The sequence below is a fragment of the Magallana gigas genome, chromosome 5 (genome assembly GCF_963853765.1).
Source record: "Magallana gigas chromosome 5, xbMagGiga1.1, whole genome shotgun sequence".
Taxonomy (NCBI): Eukaryota; Metazoa; Mollusca; class Bivalvia; order Ostreida; family Ostreidae; genus Magallana; species Magallana gigas.
The window spans coordinates 17,017,908-17,040,867 of NC_088857.1; the positions used below are offsets into that span (position 1 = coordinate 17,017,908).

The following is a 22,960-nucleotide window of genomic DNA, read 5'->3' on the forward strand; positions in this document are numbered from 1 at the left end:
AAAACGAAGTACAAATTCAAAGCAGATCAACACGGACCTCTAAAAAGATAGAGGTAGGATCAGATGCCTAAGAGGGGTGAGCATCCTCTGCTGACCGGTCGCACCCACCGTGTGCTCCTCAAATTCAATATTGCCAACTGACAATTTACTTTGAAATTTTCAAGATGAAGTTAAAATTGTCAATGGATGACACACAGCAACTACCCTAAGTAAAACTACACATTCAATATATCGCAAAATTTATAACACCCCCTCCCAATAAAAAGCCTCAACTCTTGCACTATGGCCTCGGCAACGAATTTCACAATTGAACATCATGACATTATGAACATTAAATGACTTCATATCCCACGTTTATGATAGTGCAGATTCGATCTAAAGAAAATATTAAATCAATACATTTTCACTATATGACCATATTTGTCCCGCCCTAAGGCCCAAACTCTTATTCCATGGACTATAAATTTCACAATTTAGATGGAGGACTTCATGGACATCCTTACCATGGATTTCACAAATTTTGGTAGAAAGTTTCATGGAAATTATTACATGTACATTGAGATTTTCCCCACATTTAGAGAAGGTTTTTCAAAATTTGGCAATTTTTGTATATTTGGTCCCGCCTATGATACCCCTGATAATGATAAAGTCATAAATTTTACAATTTAGATTTCTCTTACCACAGAGATGCTACATACAAAAATGGTAACAAATGACCTTGTGATTTTCAAGAAGTAAAAAATGTAAAATTGTTGACGGAGGTCTGACGACGGATGACACACGACGACGGACAAAGACCAATTGTAATAGGTCACCTGAGAGACTCAGGTGACCTAAAAAGAAGTGATATTTTTTAAAAAGTATCTTTATGAAATATATCAGTGGATTTATACAATGAATTTTACCTATGCATGATATTCCATCATTTCGTAATGAGTACCCAGTGGCGCATGCACACTCAAACGAGCCTTGGTGGTTTGTGCAATTATGTTGACAGGTGCTAGATTTCTTGCATTCATCAATATCTGTTTTAATACATACAGTTCAATATAAAACTTAAAACGGTAAAGACACAAAACGATGTCTTCATGAATGGAAAATTTGTATAATATATGACCCATGCACACAAACTTTGCAAATCATGACCATGTCCTTTTATTGATTAAAGTGATACATGCAATAGAAACTGTCAATTTTACATATCAGTTTACAGAGAGAAGTGCATCTTTATACCTGCACGTATACGTTAATAAGGAAATATAGCTTTCCAGTACAAACCTTTACAAGTGCTATTGTCAAAATCAAGTTCAAATCCTGCTTCACAGAAACAATATCTTTTGTTTGAATAATTGTCCTCAAAACGACATCCATAGCTGCAGTTCAGTTTCGGCGAAATTGCACAAACATCTTCCACTTGATAAATAGATCAACAATATTCATTTCATTTGTGACCAATCTTTATAGTCGACTAAAATGATATGATAATTTTAAACACGATGCTTTAATCAATTCCTGAACTTGATTCATTTAATACCTATTTTGCATGTTTTTCCGTCAACGTCATCCAAAACGTATCCTCTTTCACACTCACAGTTAAAACCACCATAGGCATTCAAGCAAATCTGCTGACAATTATCAATGCCTCTTTGACATTCGTCAATATCTAGAACAGAACATTTTATTTCAATTAAATTTGTATTTTATTCAAGTACTAGTATATCAGAATACATTGAATCGGATGGAACAATGCCTATATACTAGTATGTTCTCTCTTCAACATTATTTTCTTGAATAAAAAAAACTGTGTTCTTTTAAATAATCTATTGCCATTATTTGAATTCTTAGCTTCATGAATCTTTGTGGTAAAGTTTTTGTGTAGTTAAATAGGCATCAGAATTACCTTTCAAAATTGTAAGATTATTTGCTAGCTAAATTTTAGTTGATAAAAAATAATTTCAATGTTATAGAACGATACATGAACTTTCATAAGAGGTTAGAATATTGCTATTGAATTTGCTGTAAATATGAGAATCCGAAATAGTGTAGAATTCTCCATCTAGGAACGTTAAATTCACAAAGAAAATTAAGCACCAAACATGCAATAGTAGAAAGGAAGATCATCCTAAAAATTCCTGTTTATATACAAACTATAGTTTAAAAAAAGTTCCCGAAAATTTCTATCCAATTTTAATAATCTTATATTGCTTCAATATCTATTGTCATTGTTCATTGTTAAAACAAAAATAAAATGATTAGAATTCAGTCCTAAATTGAATATAGATACGTTATAAAAACTTATTCTGGTATTTTGGCCACTCGTGGAAGAATTTAAACATCTTGTCTTATTACTTAACTTTACCACGTGTAATAAATAAATAAATATTTATACCAACCTTCACAATCAGAATCATTCTTCTGAAATCCGGGCTTGCAGTTACAAGTGTAATTTCCATAAAGGTTCTGACAGTTGGTATCATCTGGGCATGAATTCAAAGTTATATCTGAACATTCATCAATATCTAAAAAGAATAAATAAAGGTATATTTAATGTAAACAAAAACAAATGCTAAATTATTAATTTTTTCCTTAGAAATCACCGGTCATAATTTAAAAACAGATAAATAATATCAAAATTTAATATACTCATCCAGTTTAAACAAAAAAATTGAATACTGATACATAATCAGAGTAGTGAAGTACTGAAAGCCAGGCTTTTTGGGTGTGTCTTTATGCATATTGTGTGGTAAAGACTGAAAATAAATCTCTCTCTCTCTCTCTCTCATATGCTTTTAATGTCGGCAAAGCGTCAGAGAGCGACCAAATTTTGAAAGCGGCTATAAACAAAAATATGTCTGTCTAGAAAAAACAAACGTTATATATTCAATCCCCATTTCCTCAACGCGCAGCAAAGTAGTGCATGAAATTCTTGCGCATTGTATGTATCCAAAAAGTAATAAGAAAACTAAAAAGATAGACAATTCTCTCGAAATTAAAAAAAAGGAAACAAAATGACAACACTTTTAACAAAACGTGACTCTCTGTGTAACTATTTGGTATAGCGGAAGCTTTTACTTTGACGCTGTTTGGTTTTTTGTTTACTTTTGAAGTTGTGCTATTTATAGTAACATTGGCGATTTGCCTGCCTACAGCCAGGACTCTGCTTTCAGCAGAGCCCGGCTAAAAAGAGACAAACACAGTTTTTACATGAATATCAGATATACCTTTACAACTATTCCCATTCTTTTGAAATCCTTCTTTACAATTGCAAATGTGAGACCCTTCCAGGTTTTGGCACACCTTTTCATTTCCACATATGTCCTGGTTATTTTCACATTCGTTTATATCAACTGTACAATTCATCCCTGTCCAGCCAAGTTTACAGACACACCCAGTCACTGAGTCACATCGATCCATGCCTTGTCCACAGGTGCATATTTGACTGCAATCCTCCCCGAAATATGGCTCTTCACATTCTGTCCAAAACAGTTCCAAAATATATTTCACTAGTACGATCTACAAAAAGGTTACGATTCGGCCGTCTCAATAGCTGAAAGTATTTTTTGAATCTATGTTACTTTAAAAAAACCGTATCATTTAAAAATGGACACCCATGTTTGAATGAGGTAATTTTAATAGATAATCCTTTTCTTAACAACAAGAAAAGTATTACTCTACCTGAGCACGAAATCTTATCGTCATTTAATTTGAATCCAGGTCGACAATAACATTGGAATGAACCATTGGTGTTGTAACATTCTTGTAAACACTTCGAGGGTTGTAAATCACATTCATTTACATCTAAGAAAGCAAAAATGAACTAGTACAGTAACTGTATAATTTCAAGCTAACTTAAAGTATACACAAATTTTCATTGAAAAAGGAGTGCCGCTCACCTAGGCAACCTTGCCCGTCTTCGGCGAGTTGAAAACCAATCGGACAAAGACATTTTCTCTGGACTGGATCACAAGTGTACCCACAATATCCTTGAACACCGTCGCAGGTGTTTTCGGCTGAGAAGTGATATTATAATTATCAACGGATCCAAAAAGAAACATGTATATGAAGGATAGAAAACAACCATTTATAATTATGCTCTTAAATATATCAACAATTTCAAATAATTGACCTCGAAGTAAGTTAAGTATACGAACCATTTATGGAGCAAATAGCGGTAGTGCTATTTAGGGAAAATCCCGGAAAACATAGGCATTCATATGATCCAAGTGTGTTTTTACATTTTTGCTTGCATCCGGAGGTTTTCTCAAGACATTCGTCAATGTCTGAATCAAAATGAATCTTACCATAAAATAATCTTCTACCAAATTATATATAGATATATATATATATATATATATATAAATATGGAATAAACACCGACTGATGAAAACCGGTTACACGGTCGAAATATTTTGAAACAGTGTTTTAAAAGTGTTTTATTATATATATATATATATATATATATATATATATATATATATATATATATATATATATATATATATATATATATATATCAAAGCACTAAAATGGCTAACGACAATAGAAATTGTTCGTGTCGTTAGCCATTTTCAGTGCTTTATATATTCAGTTTACTGGCTTAGTATCTATAAATTAGATCCGACACCTTAAAGATGCCTAGTGTTATAGTGTTGTTGATTCTATTCAGTGCTTTATATATATATATATATATATATATATATATATATATATATATATATATATATATATATATATATATATATATATATATATTCTGCCACCAATGGCATGTATAAATTTGAGCTTAAGCCCCTATCTGATAATTTTATTATAACACGTATGATTTGAATATTATTTTAGCTTATGAGATTAATGATTAGAAATATATCTCACTCAATAAATTTGTATGAAAACATATCAAGAAGTACTTTAATTTAAAATCATAGACAAAAAACGCTTAAAAATACAAAAAAGGGGTCAGTGATCAGTCTGATTTAGGGCGCAGCATTTTTTGGCACATTAAATGTAATTCTGTTGTGTGTATCTATATATTGGAGACTGAAGCCTGTATTGTCCATGCCGGCTGCATAGATCGTGTAGAAACGACAAGCTTGGATCGATAATAAATTGTTTTAAAAATGCTGAGTTGTGTATTTCTACCGGTCATACATTTGCATGCGTTTACGCTGATACTGTGGAATCATTTAAATTCGTGGTGGCCAATTTTCGTGGATTGTGTGTTTTTTGCTTTTTCGTTGGGGTGTAAATTCGTGGGTGCGTCTGTTTTCAGTTTCAGTAACGAATTTAACTCTTCCTAAATTTGTTTTCGTTGAGGATGTAAATTCGTTGCGGAGGGCTACGCACAAATACCACGAAAATTGAACCACCACGAATTCTAATGAACATAGAACATTTTTGAAACATATTACAAGTTTAAAGTTTGCCTGCGTATGGAAGTTAAATTAAAGGGGCATGGTCACGATTTTGGCCAAATTCTAATTTTCTGATTTTATTTTTTACAATGCTTTAAAAATGCATTCCTAATGATGAAATGAACTTTGAGATTCATTCATGAATTTACAAGAAAGATACAGAGCTCATAATTCTTTGTCATGTAAACAGGGCTCGTGTCCTGTATTTTGTTTACATAGGTCAATATACCAGTTAAAACATTTTTAAGCTGATTTGTCTTTTATAAATTCATTTTAATCATAGATAAACAGTTTCTAACGTTTAACACATTCATTTTTGGTCTAAAACTGGAATTTTTCACTTCAACATTCCAAATGTAAACAAATGCTTTGGGGTTCTTTTTATACCAAAATCGTTACCATGCCCCTTTAAATGTTAGGGCAAATAAATTCTCAATAACAGCTGACTTTCTTTATTAGTTGCTATACAAAAACCTTTCGCACAAAAAATGGTTTTGTAAATCTTATCTGTGAATGTTATTTGATGATAAGTAATAATCTTTAAGTGTAATAATTTAATATCTTTTTTTTAAGAAAATGCTTATTTTCGCAGAAGATTGAAAACGGAACAAATAACTGCTAAGTATATGGCGTTAGCACATAATTGAGGCGAGGGAGAAAATACCTTTACAAGTGCCGTTGTCTTTTCTGAAGCCTGGTAAACAGATACACAGATAACTTCCTTCGGTATTTTCACAATGTTCTGTCAGAGTATTGCAGACATTTGTGCTGTTTCGTTCACATTCGTTTAAATCTTTTTTTTCCAGAAAAAAAGTCATGTAACGGTCAGTGGTTAACAAATGAATAAATAAATTTTATCATCCATTATGTACTCCTAATTTTAATCTGATTCTAAAAGATCATAAAAGTATTAATAAACTTTAATCAAACAACTCTATATTTAAATTAAAATATTGTTGCTCAAATTTTATTCATTTAAATTTAAATAATTTGGTTATCAAAAGTTGCAGAATGTTTTGTATGTACCTTTTTTCATTTATTTACCCTTTATATATATTTACCTTCACATTTATTATTTATATCGTTATATCCCTTGGGACAATCAGTGCAATTATAACCCCGACCGAATCTGATTTCCTCCTCCGGTGTTAGGTCAGTACAATTTCGTTGTAAAGGGCATGGATAATTGAGGCAGGCGTCGGTATCTAATTCGCAAATTTCACCTGCAACGATAAGTTTTTATCAATTTCTGACAAACAAAACTTTAAGTTTAAGAATTGACAACAATTCGTGTTCAATTTAAAGACAGTAGAACTAGTTGTTTTACCGGAATAGCCGATGTCGCACTCACAAACTGCCAAACTGAAACGGTCATTTTCGGAAGATATGATATTGTCAAAACTACATCTACCATTGTTCCCACACCCCTTACAAAGTACAATTGTGACGTCAATGGACGGCGATTCAGCTCCAACGTCATCTTTCACGCTGATACTAAAAGAAGTTGTATATAATAGCAAGCATCAATTAGTTGTATTTTTCTTAGGAATAATTATATTCCAAATCAAGAACGTTTGAGTCATTAGATATTGAATTTGATTTTAGTTAGTGATTAATTTTAGTTAGTATTCAGAGATATCTAAATATTGAAAAATTGGACATCCATAACCGTGTGTTACCTTAATTCTGATACAGCTGCACTGACTGGCGTCCACTTGGCAATTCCTGTTGTTTTATTAAGAGTGAAATTCTGAGGTTGCTTCAAAAGGTTATATATAGGCAGATTACTGCTGTCATCAGAGGCGTTGAATTGCATACAAACAGTCTTATTGACTTCAACTTTGATTGAATCATTGCCTGTTATAATGGGCGATTCATTTTCTGTAAAAAATTAAAAAAGAAAATGACAATCCTTTTTAAATGATACTTGTTGAATAAGCAATGCGGGATTTTTTTAAACCTAATACGTATTATTATTATATTATGTTTTAAAGCTTCTTTATAGCATATAGTCAATAAGACCAGAGTCAGGTGTGAATATCGATACAGTTTATAAACACATTTACATTAATTTCCGTTGAAATAGACGAACAAAAAGATATTGTTTTCAATATATGTTTACAATCCTAACCGATTATTGTTATATCCGATTGTGCAGATGCTTCCTCTATTCCAGACGATTCTGCAAGTGCAATATCTCCCGTTGCTAGGTAATCAAAAATGCATGCCTTTGACGGATTTGAGCCACATATTTTTTTAGCATTTTCTGATTTATTTTTATCGACTTCGTCCAAGAAAATGGGTTGAAACTCAGGATGAGTAAAATTTTGGTATGATAATCCCTTCTCGTAGTAAAACAGTGAATTTTCATTCACAAGCCCTGTTAATAAATTATTTAATAAAACTATCCGCCTGTGTACTTACTCAAAATCAACAAATCAAAGTAAAAAGGATATTTTAATTTTTACATTTTTGGCCAAAGTTAAAGTAAATATCTCTCTCTGTCTTGGTTGCATTTCCATCCAACAAAATTCCATTGGGAAGTATAAATTCATTTGTTGCATTTCCATCAAAATTCCCCATCAATCCTTTTGCACAACCTCTATATGCGTTATCAACAACCACTTCCGATATCAGAAAGCGCACACCCAAACTCACTCTAAGGATTATAGCTGAAAAGGAAAAAGGAAAATAAAAAATATTAATAAAGCACTGTTTTATTACTGCTCGTAAATTAAAAAAATATTTTTGACATCCAATTTGATACATATAAAATGTTCTTATTTTGAGGTCTAAAAATTGTCAGAATTTTGAAAAATAATAAATTTGATTGATGGAAACAATTTTATTTTCCCTTCCACTGTTCAATCAAATCATTATATTTTGATGATGTTATCATACAACAAGTTATTTAAAGTTTTCAACCCATAAGAACTACAATACGTTTTTGTTGACCTGTATTTAAGCAAAATGTTCATATTTTTAATAATAATAGTATAGACTCACATGTTTGCAGGAACGATGCTGCTAATGTTCTGTTTTCCCACCGGACAGTCAATTTATGATTCAAGAAAACATAAGACTTACTTCTAAATTCTCTCGTCATATCCCTACCATTGACTCTTACAAGCATTTCTAAAACGAATGGAATAAAGAAAAAATATTGAAACTTTCACTTTTTAGAGTAAAATAAAACATGCAAAAAACATAAATATGTTCCTCACCCTTAAAGATTTAAAAAAAAAATGATCTGCATTTATATTGGTAATGTATATTAATTAACATTGTAAATATGATCTAATGGATTTTAAATCATATGTTGAAGATTAAAAATATGCTTTACTTGTCTTGTCCCGAGACATTTCTATCTGTAATTTTGATCCCGTCTGGTCTTTTGCCACAAACGCACTGAATATGGTTGCATTGATACTGGTCCCGTTGGCTGTCGTTGCTAGGTCTGTTCTTGCCTGGAGGTCAAATTGTACTGAGTCTTTAGATATCTTTAACATTGTGTACTCTCCGTACCCATTGAACGTGTAGTTTTTGCCATCCAGTGTCACAATATGTGGGTCTCCGAAATTCAGTGCTATTAAAAGTATATAGCTTTTTACATAAAAAACATACATCAGACAACCAAACCTAATATGATACATTGAGAGAGAGAGAGAGAGAGAGAGAGAGAGAGAGAGAGAGAGAGAGAGAGAGAGAGAGAGAGAGAGAGAGAGAGGGTAACACATTAAACTATTTCTGGATTAAAAAAGAAAACATGGGATCAAGGGTCTCTGTTTTCATAATTGTTTTTAGAACTTTATTTCTATGTAAATGCTTTGACTTGTTTTTGGTTTTATCTTGCCTCAAGTTTAACAATCACAGAAACATGTGGACAGTAAACTCTGTTTCAACTTAAAGGGTAGAATGCTACATTTTGTACAATTTTTCATCATGGTCTTTACATATAGAGGTACAAAATGGGAACCTCATTTTTATACTAGAGTGTTTTTTTTCTGTTTATCTGAGTAATCTAAATGATTTCTGGTTGGGGGTATTACTTGTTAAGTATTACTTTGGAAAAAGTTGACCCCTCACCTTTGATTGTAAAGGATTAATTTTAATTATGTTAAAGTATTTAGCATTGTTTTTTTAATGTAATTTGACATGTTGTATTATATTTTATTATCGATGAAGTTTTTGGTAGTTTTGTTATTAAAAGACCAATTTCGATCCAGCTATGTGTTTTATTTCATCATTTAAAATCAAACAAATCAGAAACATTCAGAGTGAAAAGTTGACAAAAATTACATTTAATATGTAAACAAATGCATTTTTGGCAATCGTGAATAAGCCCCCTTCATTGAACATAGTCCACCGTATGTAGGTGGCATTGAAGCAATTTGTAGAATAGAGTTGTTTGCCCATTCTACCAATAGGCGGCAGCTTGAATCAAAATAACGCAATAAAAGTTTAGAAATATGTTCTATATTGAAATCGGACCACTCCCTAATTAACCGTGTTAATTTAAGATTTATATCGATATATGTACACATGTATTGGTCATTATACGTCATTAGTTTAATCAATTTAGTTTATCATGAGTTTTACTTGCTTGAGTTTTATGATTTTAATGTTGTTATTGATAGTCACGTATTGCGTATAAATGTCTTCTTTGTCTTATTGTATGAATTCACCACTTATTGTCTTGACATTAATTTTTGAATACTCTATTCATATATTGCATGTACATGTAGATTGATCTACTGATCTAAAATTCTGATTTGAAACAGTGATAACATTATTGTAAAATTTGTCCTTAAGAACTTTAGAGAAACGAGGCACTAAATACTAACTCACTGGTTTAAAATAAAATTAAAGAAAGTTTAAATGTTATTTTTTTCAGTTAGTTGCAACAAAAAAAATAAAGGCCACGTACATGTATATATCATCCATTTCAGTTTAGATTTTACAACTCTGACCGCATCTCTAAACGTCAAGTCATGCAGCTGTTTTTTTATTTTTTATTTTAAGGAATATGTTAAGGACGTAACTAGAACTTATTAAAATTCTGACAAAATATATATAAAAATGAACAAAAATGTGGTTCAGCAAATGAAGCATTGAATCAAATTAATGTGTAAAGTGCTAAATCACGAGTATATTTTCAACCAAAGCTTGACAGAAAAATACCGATGATTTTAAATTACATATTTGAGTATCATACATGTAAATAACTACCGGGATTAAAAGGAGATCGTCGGTAGCACAGGGGAATAGGACGGACTTCATAAAATAAACTGCATTGTTTCGTCTTGATGCAGCATGCCTCTCGTGAATTGAAGTCTTCTATGGTATAGAGACGTCGCTCAAAAAACGGATTATATTTCAAAAGAGTTCCGGCGTATGGCAGAGAACGCTCTAAAGTGCCCACATCATCAAAAGATCCACGCATCTGATAACAACATTCCTTCAAATATTAAAAACAGTTAAGGTCGTTCTTATTGTTGCTTGTTGCCAGTATAGTATATAGCAAATAGCACTTCAGAATATGTAATTACTATCTAGAAAATGTTTAAATATGAATATTAAATGTTTAAAAAATACTACGGAACTTTTACAATAAATACAAACAAGAGGCCCATTGGCCGCATCGCTCACCTGAACAACAGTTCCAAGGGACATCCTATTGGGTAGCATATATGCTCTTTCTATTTTAAACTTTGAACACCTTTCTGAGACTCAAGCATTGGTCTAAGGTTTATGGTTAGCTTTAACAATTTAGGATCTACACCATTTCAGGATCCTGGTATAGTAATCTCACAAACTTTTTTAAACATTTCTAATATATTTCGTTGTTAAACTTTAAACACCTCTTGGGGCCCCAGTATTAGTCCGGTGGGCACATCTTTATTTATTTAGAATTGACAACATTTATGGATGTTTGCATTGTAATCTCACAAATTGAAGCATCGAGAAGAAGATGTTTAAACATTTTCCCTCTATATTTCTATGTTAACTTTGAACTACTTCTTGGTCACCAGTATTAGATCGAGGTCACGGCTTTTATAATATAGAACTGACACTATTTAGGAGGCTTACGTTGTAGAAGTGTAGTTCTCGAGAAAAAGTTTTTGAACAATTTCCATATTTACTTCGATTTCAATCCTTGAACCCTTTTGGGGCCCCAGTATTAACCCGGATCAAAATTTTACAAATTTTGAATCTACACTAGCCATGAATGCTTGAAAAATAATTCTACAAACTGTTGCACTGTAGTTCTTGAGAAGATTTTCAAACATGTTCCTTTTTTATTTCTATGTTAACTTCTGGGGCCCCAGTACTAATCTGGATGTCACGGCTTCCAAAATTTATAATCCTCAAAATTTAAAGATGCCTGCATAGTAATGTCACAAATTGTAGCATTGTAGTTCTTAAGAAAAAGATTTTTAAACCCTTTTCCTTCATACTTCTTTGTTAAACTTTGAACCACACTTTGTGGGGCCCAAGTGTTGGTCCAGGGGTCACGGTTTTTACAATTTAGAATTTTCACTCTTTGAGGATCCTAACATAGTAATCTCATGAAATATTATATGTAATTCTCTAGAAGAAGATTTTTATACATTTCCCATATATATTTCTACTAAACTTTGAACCACTCTTGGTGCCCCATATTTTTAAGCATTTTCTTATATACGTAAAATTTTGAACCCCGCCTTGGGACCAAGTTTTAATCTGGAGGTCCTGATTTTTACAATATGAAATCTTCACTATATATATATATATATATATATATATATATATATATATATATATATATATATATATATATATATATATACACGCTTTTGTATAAATATTGGTATTTCTGGTGCAGTGGTTCTTGAAAGGAATTTAAAAAAATATTCCTACTATGTATTTCTATGTTAAAGTTTGAACCCCGCCTAGGGTCCTAGTTTTTGTCCGGATGTCACGATTTTAACAATTATGGAACCTCATATACACGCCTTTGTGTAAATATTGGCATTTCTGGTGCAGACGTTCTTGAAAAGATTTTGAAACGTTTTTCCCCATATATTTCTATGTTAAACTTTGAACCCCGCCTAGGGCCTAAGTTTTGGACCGGGGGTCACGATTTTTACAATTTAGAATTTTCACTATATATACAAGCTTTTAGTGTAAATATTGGCATTTCTGGCGCAGTTGGTTTTGAGAAGAAAATTTTTAAAGACACACACCCCATACTCCCTGTTTAGCAATTTTTTTTTCTTTTAAAAAGGAGTATCCCATTATTTTAACAATTAAGAATCATTCTTCTATAAGAATGCTTTGTACCAAGCTATGTTAAATTTGGCCAAATGGTTTTATAGAAGTCAAAATTGTTAAAAGTTTTCAGACGAACAGATGGACAGACGGACGACTGACTATGTGTGATCAGATATACTCACAAAAACCTAAGGATGACGAGAAACTAGTTAAAAAATATTTAACATTAGACAACTACAATGTAGTTTAATATTTTTCTGTACATGTGTAACATTTTAAATAAAGATAAAGCATCATAAAATATTTTGTAAGGTAGAATGATGAAAATCTTGATCAATTTCAATTTATCACAGTATTCATGTCGATGTAATACTAATGGGGGAAGAAATAATACTAAATTCTTTTACTAAACATCGTCAACATAAACAATTGCCATTATTATATAACCTTAACAACACTGAATAAACTAGTTTACTTAGTAAATATTTAAAACATATTTGATATTTTTCATATTATTGTAAAAAAAAAAAAAGCATTTTGATGATCAACTATCATACCGTATTTCTTCCAACAATCATTGTAGCATAGCAAAGCACTTGGTTGATCGTGTCAAATCTACTTCTAATATAACGGGGGTCAAATCTTAGCAAAATGCCGTTACACGGACAAAGAATAGGACTTTGAACAGACGTCAACTGGTTGTATATGTTTTCCTCTTTATTTCTGATGTACCAGTCGAAACATTTCTTTTCATCTTTGTTTACTGGAACACCAGTCGTCATTTTATATATCCAGAACCCGTTAACTCCTAAAAGAGAACATAAACAATAAAAAAGATATATACCAAGTATACCGACGAATCATCTCTCTCTGATATCGGGTGATAGTTATAAAGTCAATTTGTATATAAAGATTATAAATGTAAAATTCATATAGATGAAATTGCAAGAAACATAAAAAAAAACCCAGATGCATAATAACCATTTTTTAACAAGATGATCATTTAATCTCTGGTGTGCTAAACATCAGTTCATCAACGATAACGCTTACTCGAGTAATGTTTTTGTTGTTTACATACGTGTAGGCTTAAAATATCTTGATTAATGAAATTATAAAAAAAAATTGTGATCAAGATTCTTTAAGGCAAACTTTTAAGCAGGTCTCATTGTGTTAGCAATTGGCATTCAAAATTTACTTGGAGTTTGCAATGTTAATTTTCATAGCGGCAGGATACATTCTGTACACTGATAGCATAGACAAGTGTAAAATTAAAAATCCAAGTTAAGTTGAAGGTACAAACTATGGTGAAAATTCTTTCACAGCATCCACAACAGATTATCTTAGTCGGAGTTTTAAATATCTGACCATCACATGATTTATTCTATGTTCTTTTCTAACTTATGAAATCGATTTAAACATGTATTAATACGCTTAAAAAACTCAATATGAACTTACATGATCAGAACACGGAGAAACTATATTTTTTAACGAACAGCTTTAATATTTTTCCTTATTAATTATTTGCGTACGATATTTCAAAAATAATAACGGCTATTGCCATGAATGATAAAGTATTTTTACCTCTGTTGCCTGGAATTTCACTCATTTGGAAGACCCTTTTTGTGTTCGAATATTGGTTTTTCACTGAAGTCTTTTTATATTGATACCCAATTGTTATTTTCTTGTTTCCAATCGATTCAAGATTGACATCAATATAATTGAAGACAGTGAATGTACTATGCCCATCCGTGATCAAAAGACACTGAAATGTTACAGTCTGCAACAAATTGTTTTATATTTTACATTTAAAATACAATGCTTATAATACATACAAATACATACATGTTTTACTATATACATGTACAGTGTACTCTGCATTTTTGCAGTAATATTATACTATTTTTAGGATGAGGTGAATGAAGTCTTTTTATTAACGTGATACATGGGTATTGAACGTAGAAATAATATTTTTAAAATCAATTTCTATGACAATAATAATAATAATGACTTCCATTTTAACTGTCAGCTATTTAAAAGGAGAATCGTTTTAAACACACAGTTATCAAATACAATCATGAGGCTTTATGATCATTCATGCTAGTGTTATACGTATGAAATATATAAGGAATAAGAAATCATTTTTGGGTATCTACATGTATATGGGTGATAATTTCGGTCGGGGCGTTACCAAATCCAATAAAGCCCGGAGGGCTTTATTATAGATTTGCCAACGCTCCGACCGAAATTATCTCCTCATAATATTCAAAGAATGATCCTTTGTTACTTATAATTATATTATTTCCAATTTGCACACTTGGACAACATTATTTTAAAACCACTTTTTTCTGTAGCACATGCTATGTATTACTATGCGGTGCAACCGATACCGTTTTTCGGTTACGCTATTTGACAGGCCCATTTTGTGTCACTCATGTTTTATGAAGTTATTGGGTTTTAGGGTTCAAAATAGATTCGTAATGTTGTCACAGACAAATACAGTTGAAATTGTAAATATCCTGTGTTATTAAGCAAACGTTGAAAGTTTAAGACAAACATGTATCTCACCTTCGACGTTGCACCAAGAAGTGTCATGTTAACCCAGGTAGCCTTAACAAGCCAAGTAGCCATAAAGTCGGGAAGATCTGCAAACTGAAGGCTTACTATCTTGCTTGCTTTTCCCAGAAATAAATCGTTCTCAGCGTCAACTCCTCTGTTTATAATAATTAAACATTTTTAATGAAATTCTAGTGGTTATGATACTTTCATAAGTTAAAATATATAAAAACAATTAATAATGTTTTCAAAATTTTGGAACAAAAAATCTGAACATTTATCATCTAATACCTTTTATATGTTTGATAGTAGACATAACCAATGTCGTCCTTCAAATCTGACCAAAATGGACACACGATGCGTCTATTTTTAATTTGATCAGCACCAATATCATGTATTGAGATGCTGTTGAACTCTTCTCCCAGTCCCATAATGCCATTAGATCCAATCTACAAAGTTATCGCAAAACACCGGCTTTTTAGATAGGATGATGTGAAATACGGCCCCCAGTAATTTGGTAGAAAAATAAATTTCGGAATTTCTTATTTAATTGGCTATTTTTCATTTTTGGGGGGTACTTAATTGATATATGTACTCTAAATTCCTTTCTTACCCAAGAAAAACCAATTACATGGGAGATGTAATAAAATCATTATTTATGGTAGGGGTACATATTTTACATTCAATCTCCGTCTACTTTTAGCTCAGCCCCAAATTCAAGAGACTCTAAAATACATAACATTTTTCTCCTTCAGCTGTTCAATGTATTTTGTCAATATATTAATATATTATATTATATATTATTAATATATTATGTTAATGAATATGAGAAGGTGTACCTCACTGCGCTCATATGTAACTTCTAAGATAAATGATAAAGTTCGGTGGGTTTTTCCAATTACAAACTGATTTTGCTGTTGTTTTTTTTTGTGAATTCACGCAACCTTTCATTTTGGTGCTCTTATGTGCCATGCGTGTCACGTGACATATATTTCGAAACGCGCGTTCGACGTCACTTTATAAGTCATGTACCTTCGTTCATGAGAATACATTATTTGTTATATTATCACGTATTTCATTTCTGGACTGCGTTTTACAAAAGAACTTACGAAAAAGTCGAACATATTTACAGTCTCATGGAAAGGTCTTTATTAAACAAAATATATATTAAACCATTTGTTTACAACTATTTTGGTTTCCATATTTTTACTTTACAGATATTACAATAAAACATTTATTAGTTTGTGATTAATAAACATTTATTGATTTGGCGTAAGTCGTAAGTTCCTTTGTAAAACGCAGCTCTGATTGCTAAGTTTCTCTGTGACTGGTAAAAATTTGGCGAGATATATATAGCCACTTGATGTATAAACGAGTCTTGTCTGATCTGCTTCATTTAATAATGTACACATTGTCTTTTTTACCGAGGTCCACACATTTTTTTTCCATTTATTTAAGAACAGAGTAACAAACCAGAACCAAATCCACTGTTACAGGGTGTCCAAACTCTTCGATAATGCGCCAATCATTACAATAAAAACGATCTAAGCTATCGACACTAATCAAGATGTGTTATTTTTATTCACTCCTGTTTTAGAATTATCGAAATCATGTTTCAAAATTTCTTTAATTCGTTGTATGAAAGGGGGTGTTTCCACATGTTTACATTGATCATATATCTTGTTAACCCTTTCATTGGGGATTTTTAATAAATCATCTTTTCAAATCACAGTTATTTTTTTTAGCCGTGTATGCTGATGATTGTTAATTGTGATTTTTGGTGTATCAACAGTTTTTTTAAAGCTTACTCGAACAAAATTGAAACCAGCTTCTAAGCCATCTCCGGCATATATAGTAATAGGAGATTTGAGGGCTGCACTTGTGTTGTCATCTCCTCTCAACAAGTTGTCACTCTGTCCAAATGACAAATATGAATAACCGTCTTTATCACCTGAAATTTAAAATCTAATTTACAAACAATTTGTGTCAATGTTTGAATAATTTAAAAAAAACATATTTAAGGGAATTCACGTGTAAGTTACCACTGTATCAAAGATCAATAATGAAAGATTTCAATGGCATACGCATACCTGTATCTGTTTCTATCCAATCCTCAAATGGCTCACTTTCTTTAGTTTCATAACTGGTTCCTTGAGATAAATCACCATAACTCACCGCAGTTATAGTAACATTATATCTCGTTCCAGGGGTGAGTTGTTTTGTCCAGTAGATCTTTGGTATACTACCGAAGGTCTGCTGCTGATGGCCATCAATCTCTACTCTATAGTGATTCAGAAAGGTATTGTGACCAGATCGTTTCCATCTTAACATTAATTGATTTGGAGAGAAGATGCTATTCTTCCGATCAATTTTTCCTGGTGGTAGAGGTTCTGTGGATGAGAATTTTCATTAAAAATAGTTACGGTTTAGTTTTGCGAATTGAAGCTAATGTTTACTTAAAATGAGTTTTTAAAAAAACCACACCAATACATACCCAAGATAATATACATTGAATAGGAATCCGTATAAAATGTTTCATATGGATCAGTTAGCGACACATTTGATCGAATTTGAAACCAAAATAGACGACCGGGACGTAAAATGCACCGACTGTAGGTAAACTCGGTGACAATTCCTACCGACGTCGTGTTTTCGAGGACCCACTGGTTATCGCGTAGTGAGTATATCATAATAAGGTAATCTGTCATTAGACGAATGTCTACAATTCGATGTCTCCATCTAAAAGTTGCCTCGCATTTGTCGGTCTCTACATTAAAATTTCCTACCAAATCTTGCTCTGTAATTCAAATGTTCAGTCTCTGATTAAGTTAAATTCAATAATAATGTCCATTTAATGTTATCACGACTATTCATGGTAGACATTTGTACGTTTAACATAGGTATTGCATTAATTTATCAAGTAAACATTATATAAAAGAAAAAATGATAAGAAAAAAATGATAGACTTACTGTAATAGCACGTTGAATTGAAGTGATAGTAGTTATATTCACAGAGACATTTGTCCTGTTTACAGGTCAAGTGTTTTCCTGGACTGCATTGCTCACTTCTATTACACGACTCCAGAAATTCAATACCTAATTTATTGTAGAAAAAAATAATGATCATTTTGTATTGAACTCATGCTACATGTATTTGATATAGCATAATACTAACTTAATGTTCTATTTTAATGTATGATATCATTTATGATAAGTAATAGTTTAATATTTTTATAAACATACTCTCATGAACATTTATTCTTGCACTGGCAACCCACGATCCTTCAGAATTAATTGCTACACAACGATAATATTGGCCATGGTCTTTGTTGTATTCCACCTTGCTGATGACAAGTTTTGGGGCAACTAAATCCTCGGTACTTCCAATGTATCTGCTGTCCGTGATATTGATATCTTCATCGTTTTTCTGCCATTTTATCACAGTCGTAAGTGGGATATTAGAGATGTTGTGAACCGTTGCATTTATCTCCAATTTGGAAAATAATGAAACACTGATCTCCGAACTTGGGAAAGTGACCTTTGGGACTCCTTACATGCAAAAAAACATAATTCATATTTTTTTTTTCGACCAAATATTTATTCAATGCTCATCATAAAATAACCACTTGATAGTTACGATGAACATTAAGTATAGATTAAAAAAAACATCCTTATGTACATATTTCAAAGATTTGATATGCATTGTTGCCTACTAATCTTATATTGAATGTCGTAACGTTTTATCAGTGATATCCATAAAGTACGGTCATTTTTTACGATTATTTAAAAGAATAAATTTTATTTAGTAGGAAGGTAATATAAGCTACAAACACAAGGGAATGACTTTACTGCAATATTCATACCAAATGAATCAATACGGAATCATCATAACTAAATTGTTGTTTTTATTTACAGTTGAAAATAATATTTTTTGACAATGCCTTCTTAAGAAGATTGTGTATGGCATAATATAGAAAGCATTGTACTTACGTTGTGTCTCTATGTAACCGTTATATGTAAAAGTTTTTCTATAACTCTCAGACCATAAACAATACGCCACAATCTGTATTGTGTAATTTGTGCCTGGCTCCAAGTGTTTCGGCCATTTGTATTCTATCGAATACACATAATATGAATATCCGTCTATTGCGATATCATACCAATTCACATTATAATTCTCTTTTGGCAACTTTAGAAAAAGCATCTGTGGGTGGAAAAAACTACCATTTGTGTCAGAAGGGCGAGGAGGTAAAATATCTAAATAGAAAAATGGAAATGCGCCTATAAATGAGAATTAAACTCTCGTATATTTATAAAATATTTTTACCAGTGGATTTTGAATAAAATCGTTGCGAATAAAACCATATTAATTTATTCTTAACTAAAATTTAAGTACATAATATTGTACTATACTTTTTTTCCACCTTTGGGTGTTGAAGCATACATAAGATATTCATAAATGTTTTATATTTGTACATGTGGTAACAAAAAGGAAAGAATAGTTTTTACCAACGACTAAATTGATAGTTTCCGTATTCACAAATATTGTTTCCACAGAGTCGCTTAGAAATACGACGGATGTTATTTCAAAATAATACAAAAATCCCGGTAGAAAAGATGACTCAAATGTGTAATTTGTTTGCAGTTCTACAGGTGTTTGGAAAATATATGAAGAATCGGATGCTCGGAGTGAGACGTTGTATGATTGAACAAGGTCAGCGTCCTGGTTAGGATGATTCCACCACACTGTTATATTAGAAGTCGTTGCCTTTGAAAAGGAGAAGATAGCTCTTAAGCGGGTTCCTAAAATCAGATAAAAAACTCTCTTACCACCAAATATAACATATATTTTAAAATCAGTTAATGCTTACGCCAAATGTTTCATGACAAAAATCTTTAACTGGATGCTTTGTCAAAGCACTATGATGAATCAAAGTATTGCAGATACTGAAAGTTTTGCTTCATTGCTGTCAAATTGAACTCACTGCGGACAGGAATGACAAATTTACTACCATTATGTAATATAACATTTTCATCATCTAGATATAAAGACTCTCTTTAAATTACGGTAAGATTCCATATTTTAATCAGCAAAACTCATATTTATTATTTTGATAAAAATAACAACAAAAATGAGGAAATGTTTTTCAATATTCTCACTTAAGTAACATATTCGACTTTTGTGGTATGAATCATTGTTGCAGACACAGCTCTGAGATGATGAGGAACAAACCAAGTTCTTTAGTAGATCACACTCTTTAGAACTATTGCATGGATCGTCCAAGTCCAAAACTAATTAAAAAAAATACATTAGCTCCAATTATTACAAAATGACCTTTATTTGTTCCCCAATGTATACAATATCAGTAAGAAATGTGTGAACTTGTTTATTTTCCCAACAGCTTGTCGTTTTATATAAATAAAGATACTCGCTAGTTTTGAATTAAATTTATCTTTAAAGTGAACACAATTTGAATGGCATGCAGTAAATTCAGTACTGACTCAATTATAAAAATAAACCTCAATGTTTTTTTGTGTACTAGTATCACTGTATGATCACGTAGAATGAAATTGTAGTTGAGATTTACCGATTCATAAGTTATTTTTGGACATACATACAAGTTTGTATTTATTTTTAAATTCGCAAAGTTTAAAACTCTTAGTCTCCTTTTCATTGACTATATACTGATCTGGTATCATGATGGATTAAAATGCATATAACCTCCTATTGTATCCAGAGTAACGTTATTCCCAAAATTAATGCACCATCCGTCATCTATGCGAACCTGGAGCTCATAGACACCATCATCCTCGAATGTGACATTATTTATCACCAACTCTGGAAACGGAATATTTTTACTACCAAGAAATTTTGGATGGTTTATATCAATGGATTGATTTAAACTTGACCATCTAGACTCCAGTGCTTCCTCAAAGTATGATTCTATAACAGCTTTATATGTTACAGATGTTCCAATGTGTGTTCCGATTAATCCTGGTGTAAGAATAACGACTGGACATTCTATAAAGGAAAAAAGAAAATTAGGAATATATATATATATATATATATATATATATATATATATATATATATATATATATATATATATATATATATAAAATAACAGAAAGCCGATTCAAAACTCTACCGGTTTCATTATAATATTCAGGAGATTATTCCTGATGATTATAATGAAACCGGTAGAGTTTTGAATCGACTTTCTGTTATTTTTTATCATTTAATACTTGTGTGGATTAACTTTACTCATTTTGGATTTTATATATATATATATATATATATATATATATATATATATATATATATATGTCCAATACACTTTAGCAAGACTATTTAAGCCGGCGGGTGTGGCCGGTCATCAGAGGATGCTTACTCCTCCTAGGCACCTGATCCTACCTCTATTTTTTTAGAGGCCCGTGTTGTTCTGCATTGAATTTTTATTTCGTTTAATTGATTTTTGAGATAGCTGTGAGTTTGATATTGTTTTTTTTTAATTTCAAAATTACGTATTGTGTCAGTAAAATAAAAATGCACAGACAGTTAAATTGTAAATGATATTCAGCTTTTCCTGGAACAGGTTTATTCCTATTGTCGTTAAAATTTTGAACGCTTTCATTTAGATTGTCCCTGAAAACCGTGATATCCCGCTCTGATGTAAAAATTCAAAAGAAGTAAAGTTGATATTTTATAATGAATTGACATGTACCGCATGTTAACAAATTAACTTTAATTTATGGCATGCCTAAACATAGGGTGTGTTCAAATGTCAAGCATCTGTTAGATTTTATACAGCATCTGTTATTAACAGTTGTTCGGAGATCTTTAACAGCAAGTTGATGTTTAAATGATACAAAAATAAATGCTACTACCAAATGTACTTAACAATAGACTTGTGGGCCACATCTTTCATCTGAACAACAGTTAATTGTATCATTTTATATAAGTTAATTAAACATTTTACCGATCTATATCTATGTTAAACTTTAAACACCGGGGTCACAATTATAACAATTTAGAATCTACATCATCTTAGGATGCTTGCATTGTAATTAAACAAATTATAGCATAGTAATTCTTGGGAAGAAGATATTTAAACATTTTACCTATATATTTTTATTGTAAACATTGATCCCCTCTTGAGGCTCTAGTTATAGTCCGGCTGTCACGATTGAAACATTTTAGAATGTACAGCATCTTAGGATGCTTACGTTGTAATTTCACAAATAATAGTAATGTAGTTCTTGAGAAGAAAATTTAAAAACATTTACCAATATGTTTTACGTTAAACATCGAACCCCTCTTGTGGCCCCAGTATTGGTCCGGGGAGTCACGATTTTAGCAATTAAGACGTACACCATCCAAGAATGCTTTCATTGTAGTTTCACAAATACTAGCATTATAGTTCTTGAGAAGAAGAATTTGAAACATTTACCAACATATTTTGGTGTTGAACTTTGAACCCCTCTTTCGGCCTCAGTATTTGTCCGGGGGTCACCATTTTAGCAATTTAGAATGTGCATGACCTTAGAATGCTTGCATTGTAGAGGCTTTACAAATTATGGCATTAGAGTTCTTGAGAAGAAGATTTTTAAACATTTTACCTATACATATTTTATGGTAATCAATGATTCCCTCTTGGGGCCTCAGTATTTGTCGGGGGAGGGGGGGGGGTTTACAAGTGCATCATGATATCATGAATTGGAGCATTGTAGTTTTTCCTATA

At 31.5% G+C, this 22,960-nt stretch overlaps 1 protein-coding gene across 5 annotated transcripts in view; it reads right to left on the reverse strand.

Annotated features, from left to right (window-relative positions):
* Positions 1 to 22,960, reverse strand: part of LOC105325441 (uncharacterized) — a 56,222-nt gene that overhangs the window by 22,440 nt on the left and 10,822 nt on the right. For 4 of the 5 annotated variants that reach the window (XM_066086203.1, XM_066086206.1, XM_066086204.1 and 1 more), the window contains exons 4-33: positions 20,941 to 21,240; positions 20,379 to 20,510; positions 19,728 to 20,021; positions 19,209 to 19,475; positions 18,462 to 18,767; positions 18,189 to 18,314; positions 17,713 to 18,015; positions 17,309 to 17,608; positions 17,027 to 17,169; positions 15,510 to 15,667; positions 15,231 to 15,375; positions 14,247 to 14,442; positions 13,223 to 13,473; positions 10,641 to 10,869; positions 8,755 to 8,997; positions 8,418 to 8,546; positions 7,880 to 8,083; positions 7,543 to 7,791; positions 7,091 to 7,292; positions 6,739 to 6,905; positions 6,473 to 6,634; positions 6,076 to 6,204; positions 4,152 to 4,280; positions 3,894 to 4,010; positions 3,676 to 3,798; positions 3,222 to 3,473; positions 2,394 to 2,519; positions 1,535 to 1,663; positions 1,279 to 1,413; positions 906 to 1,025 (exon numbers count right to left, since the gene is read on the reverse strand). In XM_066086203.1, the coding sequence (XP_065942275.1) occupies positions 906 to 1,025; positions 1,279 to 1,413; positions 1,535 to 1,663; positions 2,394 to 2,519; positions 3,222 to 3,473; positions 3,676 to 3,798; positions 3,894 to 4,010; positions 4,152 to 4,280; positions 6,076 to 6,204; positions 6,473 to 6,634; positions 6,739 to 6,905; positions 7,091 to 7,292; positions 7,543 to 7,791; positions 7,880 to 8,083; positions 8,418 to 8,546; positions 8,755 to 8,997; positions 10,641 to 10,869; positions 13,223 to 13,473; positions 14,247 to 14,442; positions 15,231 to 15,375; positions 15,510 to 15,667; positions 17,027 to 17,169; positions 17,309 to 17,608; positions 17,713 to 18,015; positions 18,189 to 18,314; positions 18,462 to 18,767; positions 19,209 to 19,475; positions 19,728 to 20,021; positions 20,379 to 20,510; positions 20,941 to 21,240 (5,766 nt within the window). The remainder of the gene's footprint in view (positions 1 to 905; positions 1,026 to 1,278; positions 1,414 to 1,534; positions 1,664 to 2,393; positions 2,520 to 3,221; positions 3,474 to 3,675; positions 3,799 to 3,893; positions 4,011 to 4,151; positions 4,281 to 6,075; positions 6,205 to 6,472; positions 6,635 to 6,738; positions 6,906 to 7,090; positions 7,293 to 7,542; positions 7,792 to 7,879; positions 8,084 to 8,417; positions 8,547 to 8,754; positions 8,998 to 10,640; positions 10,870 to 13,222; positions 13,474 to 14,246; positions 14,443 to 15,230; positions 15,376 to 15,509; positions 15,668 to 17,026; positions 17,170 to 17,308; positions 17,609 to 17,712; positions 18,016 to 18,188; positions 18,315 to 18,461; positions 18,768 to 19,208; positions 19,476 to 19,727; positions 20,022 to 20,378; positions 20,511 to 20,940; positions 21,241 to 22,960) is intronic. The other variant, XM_066086205.1, reaches the window with a different exon arrangement.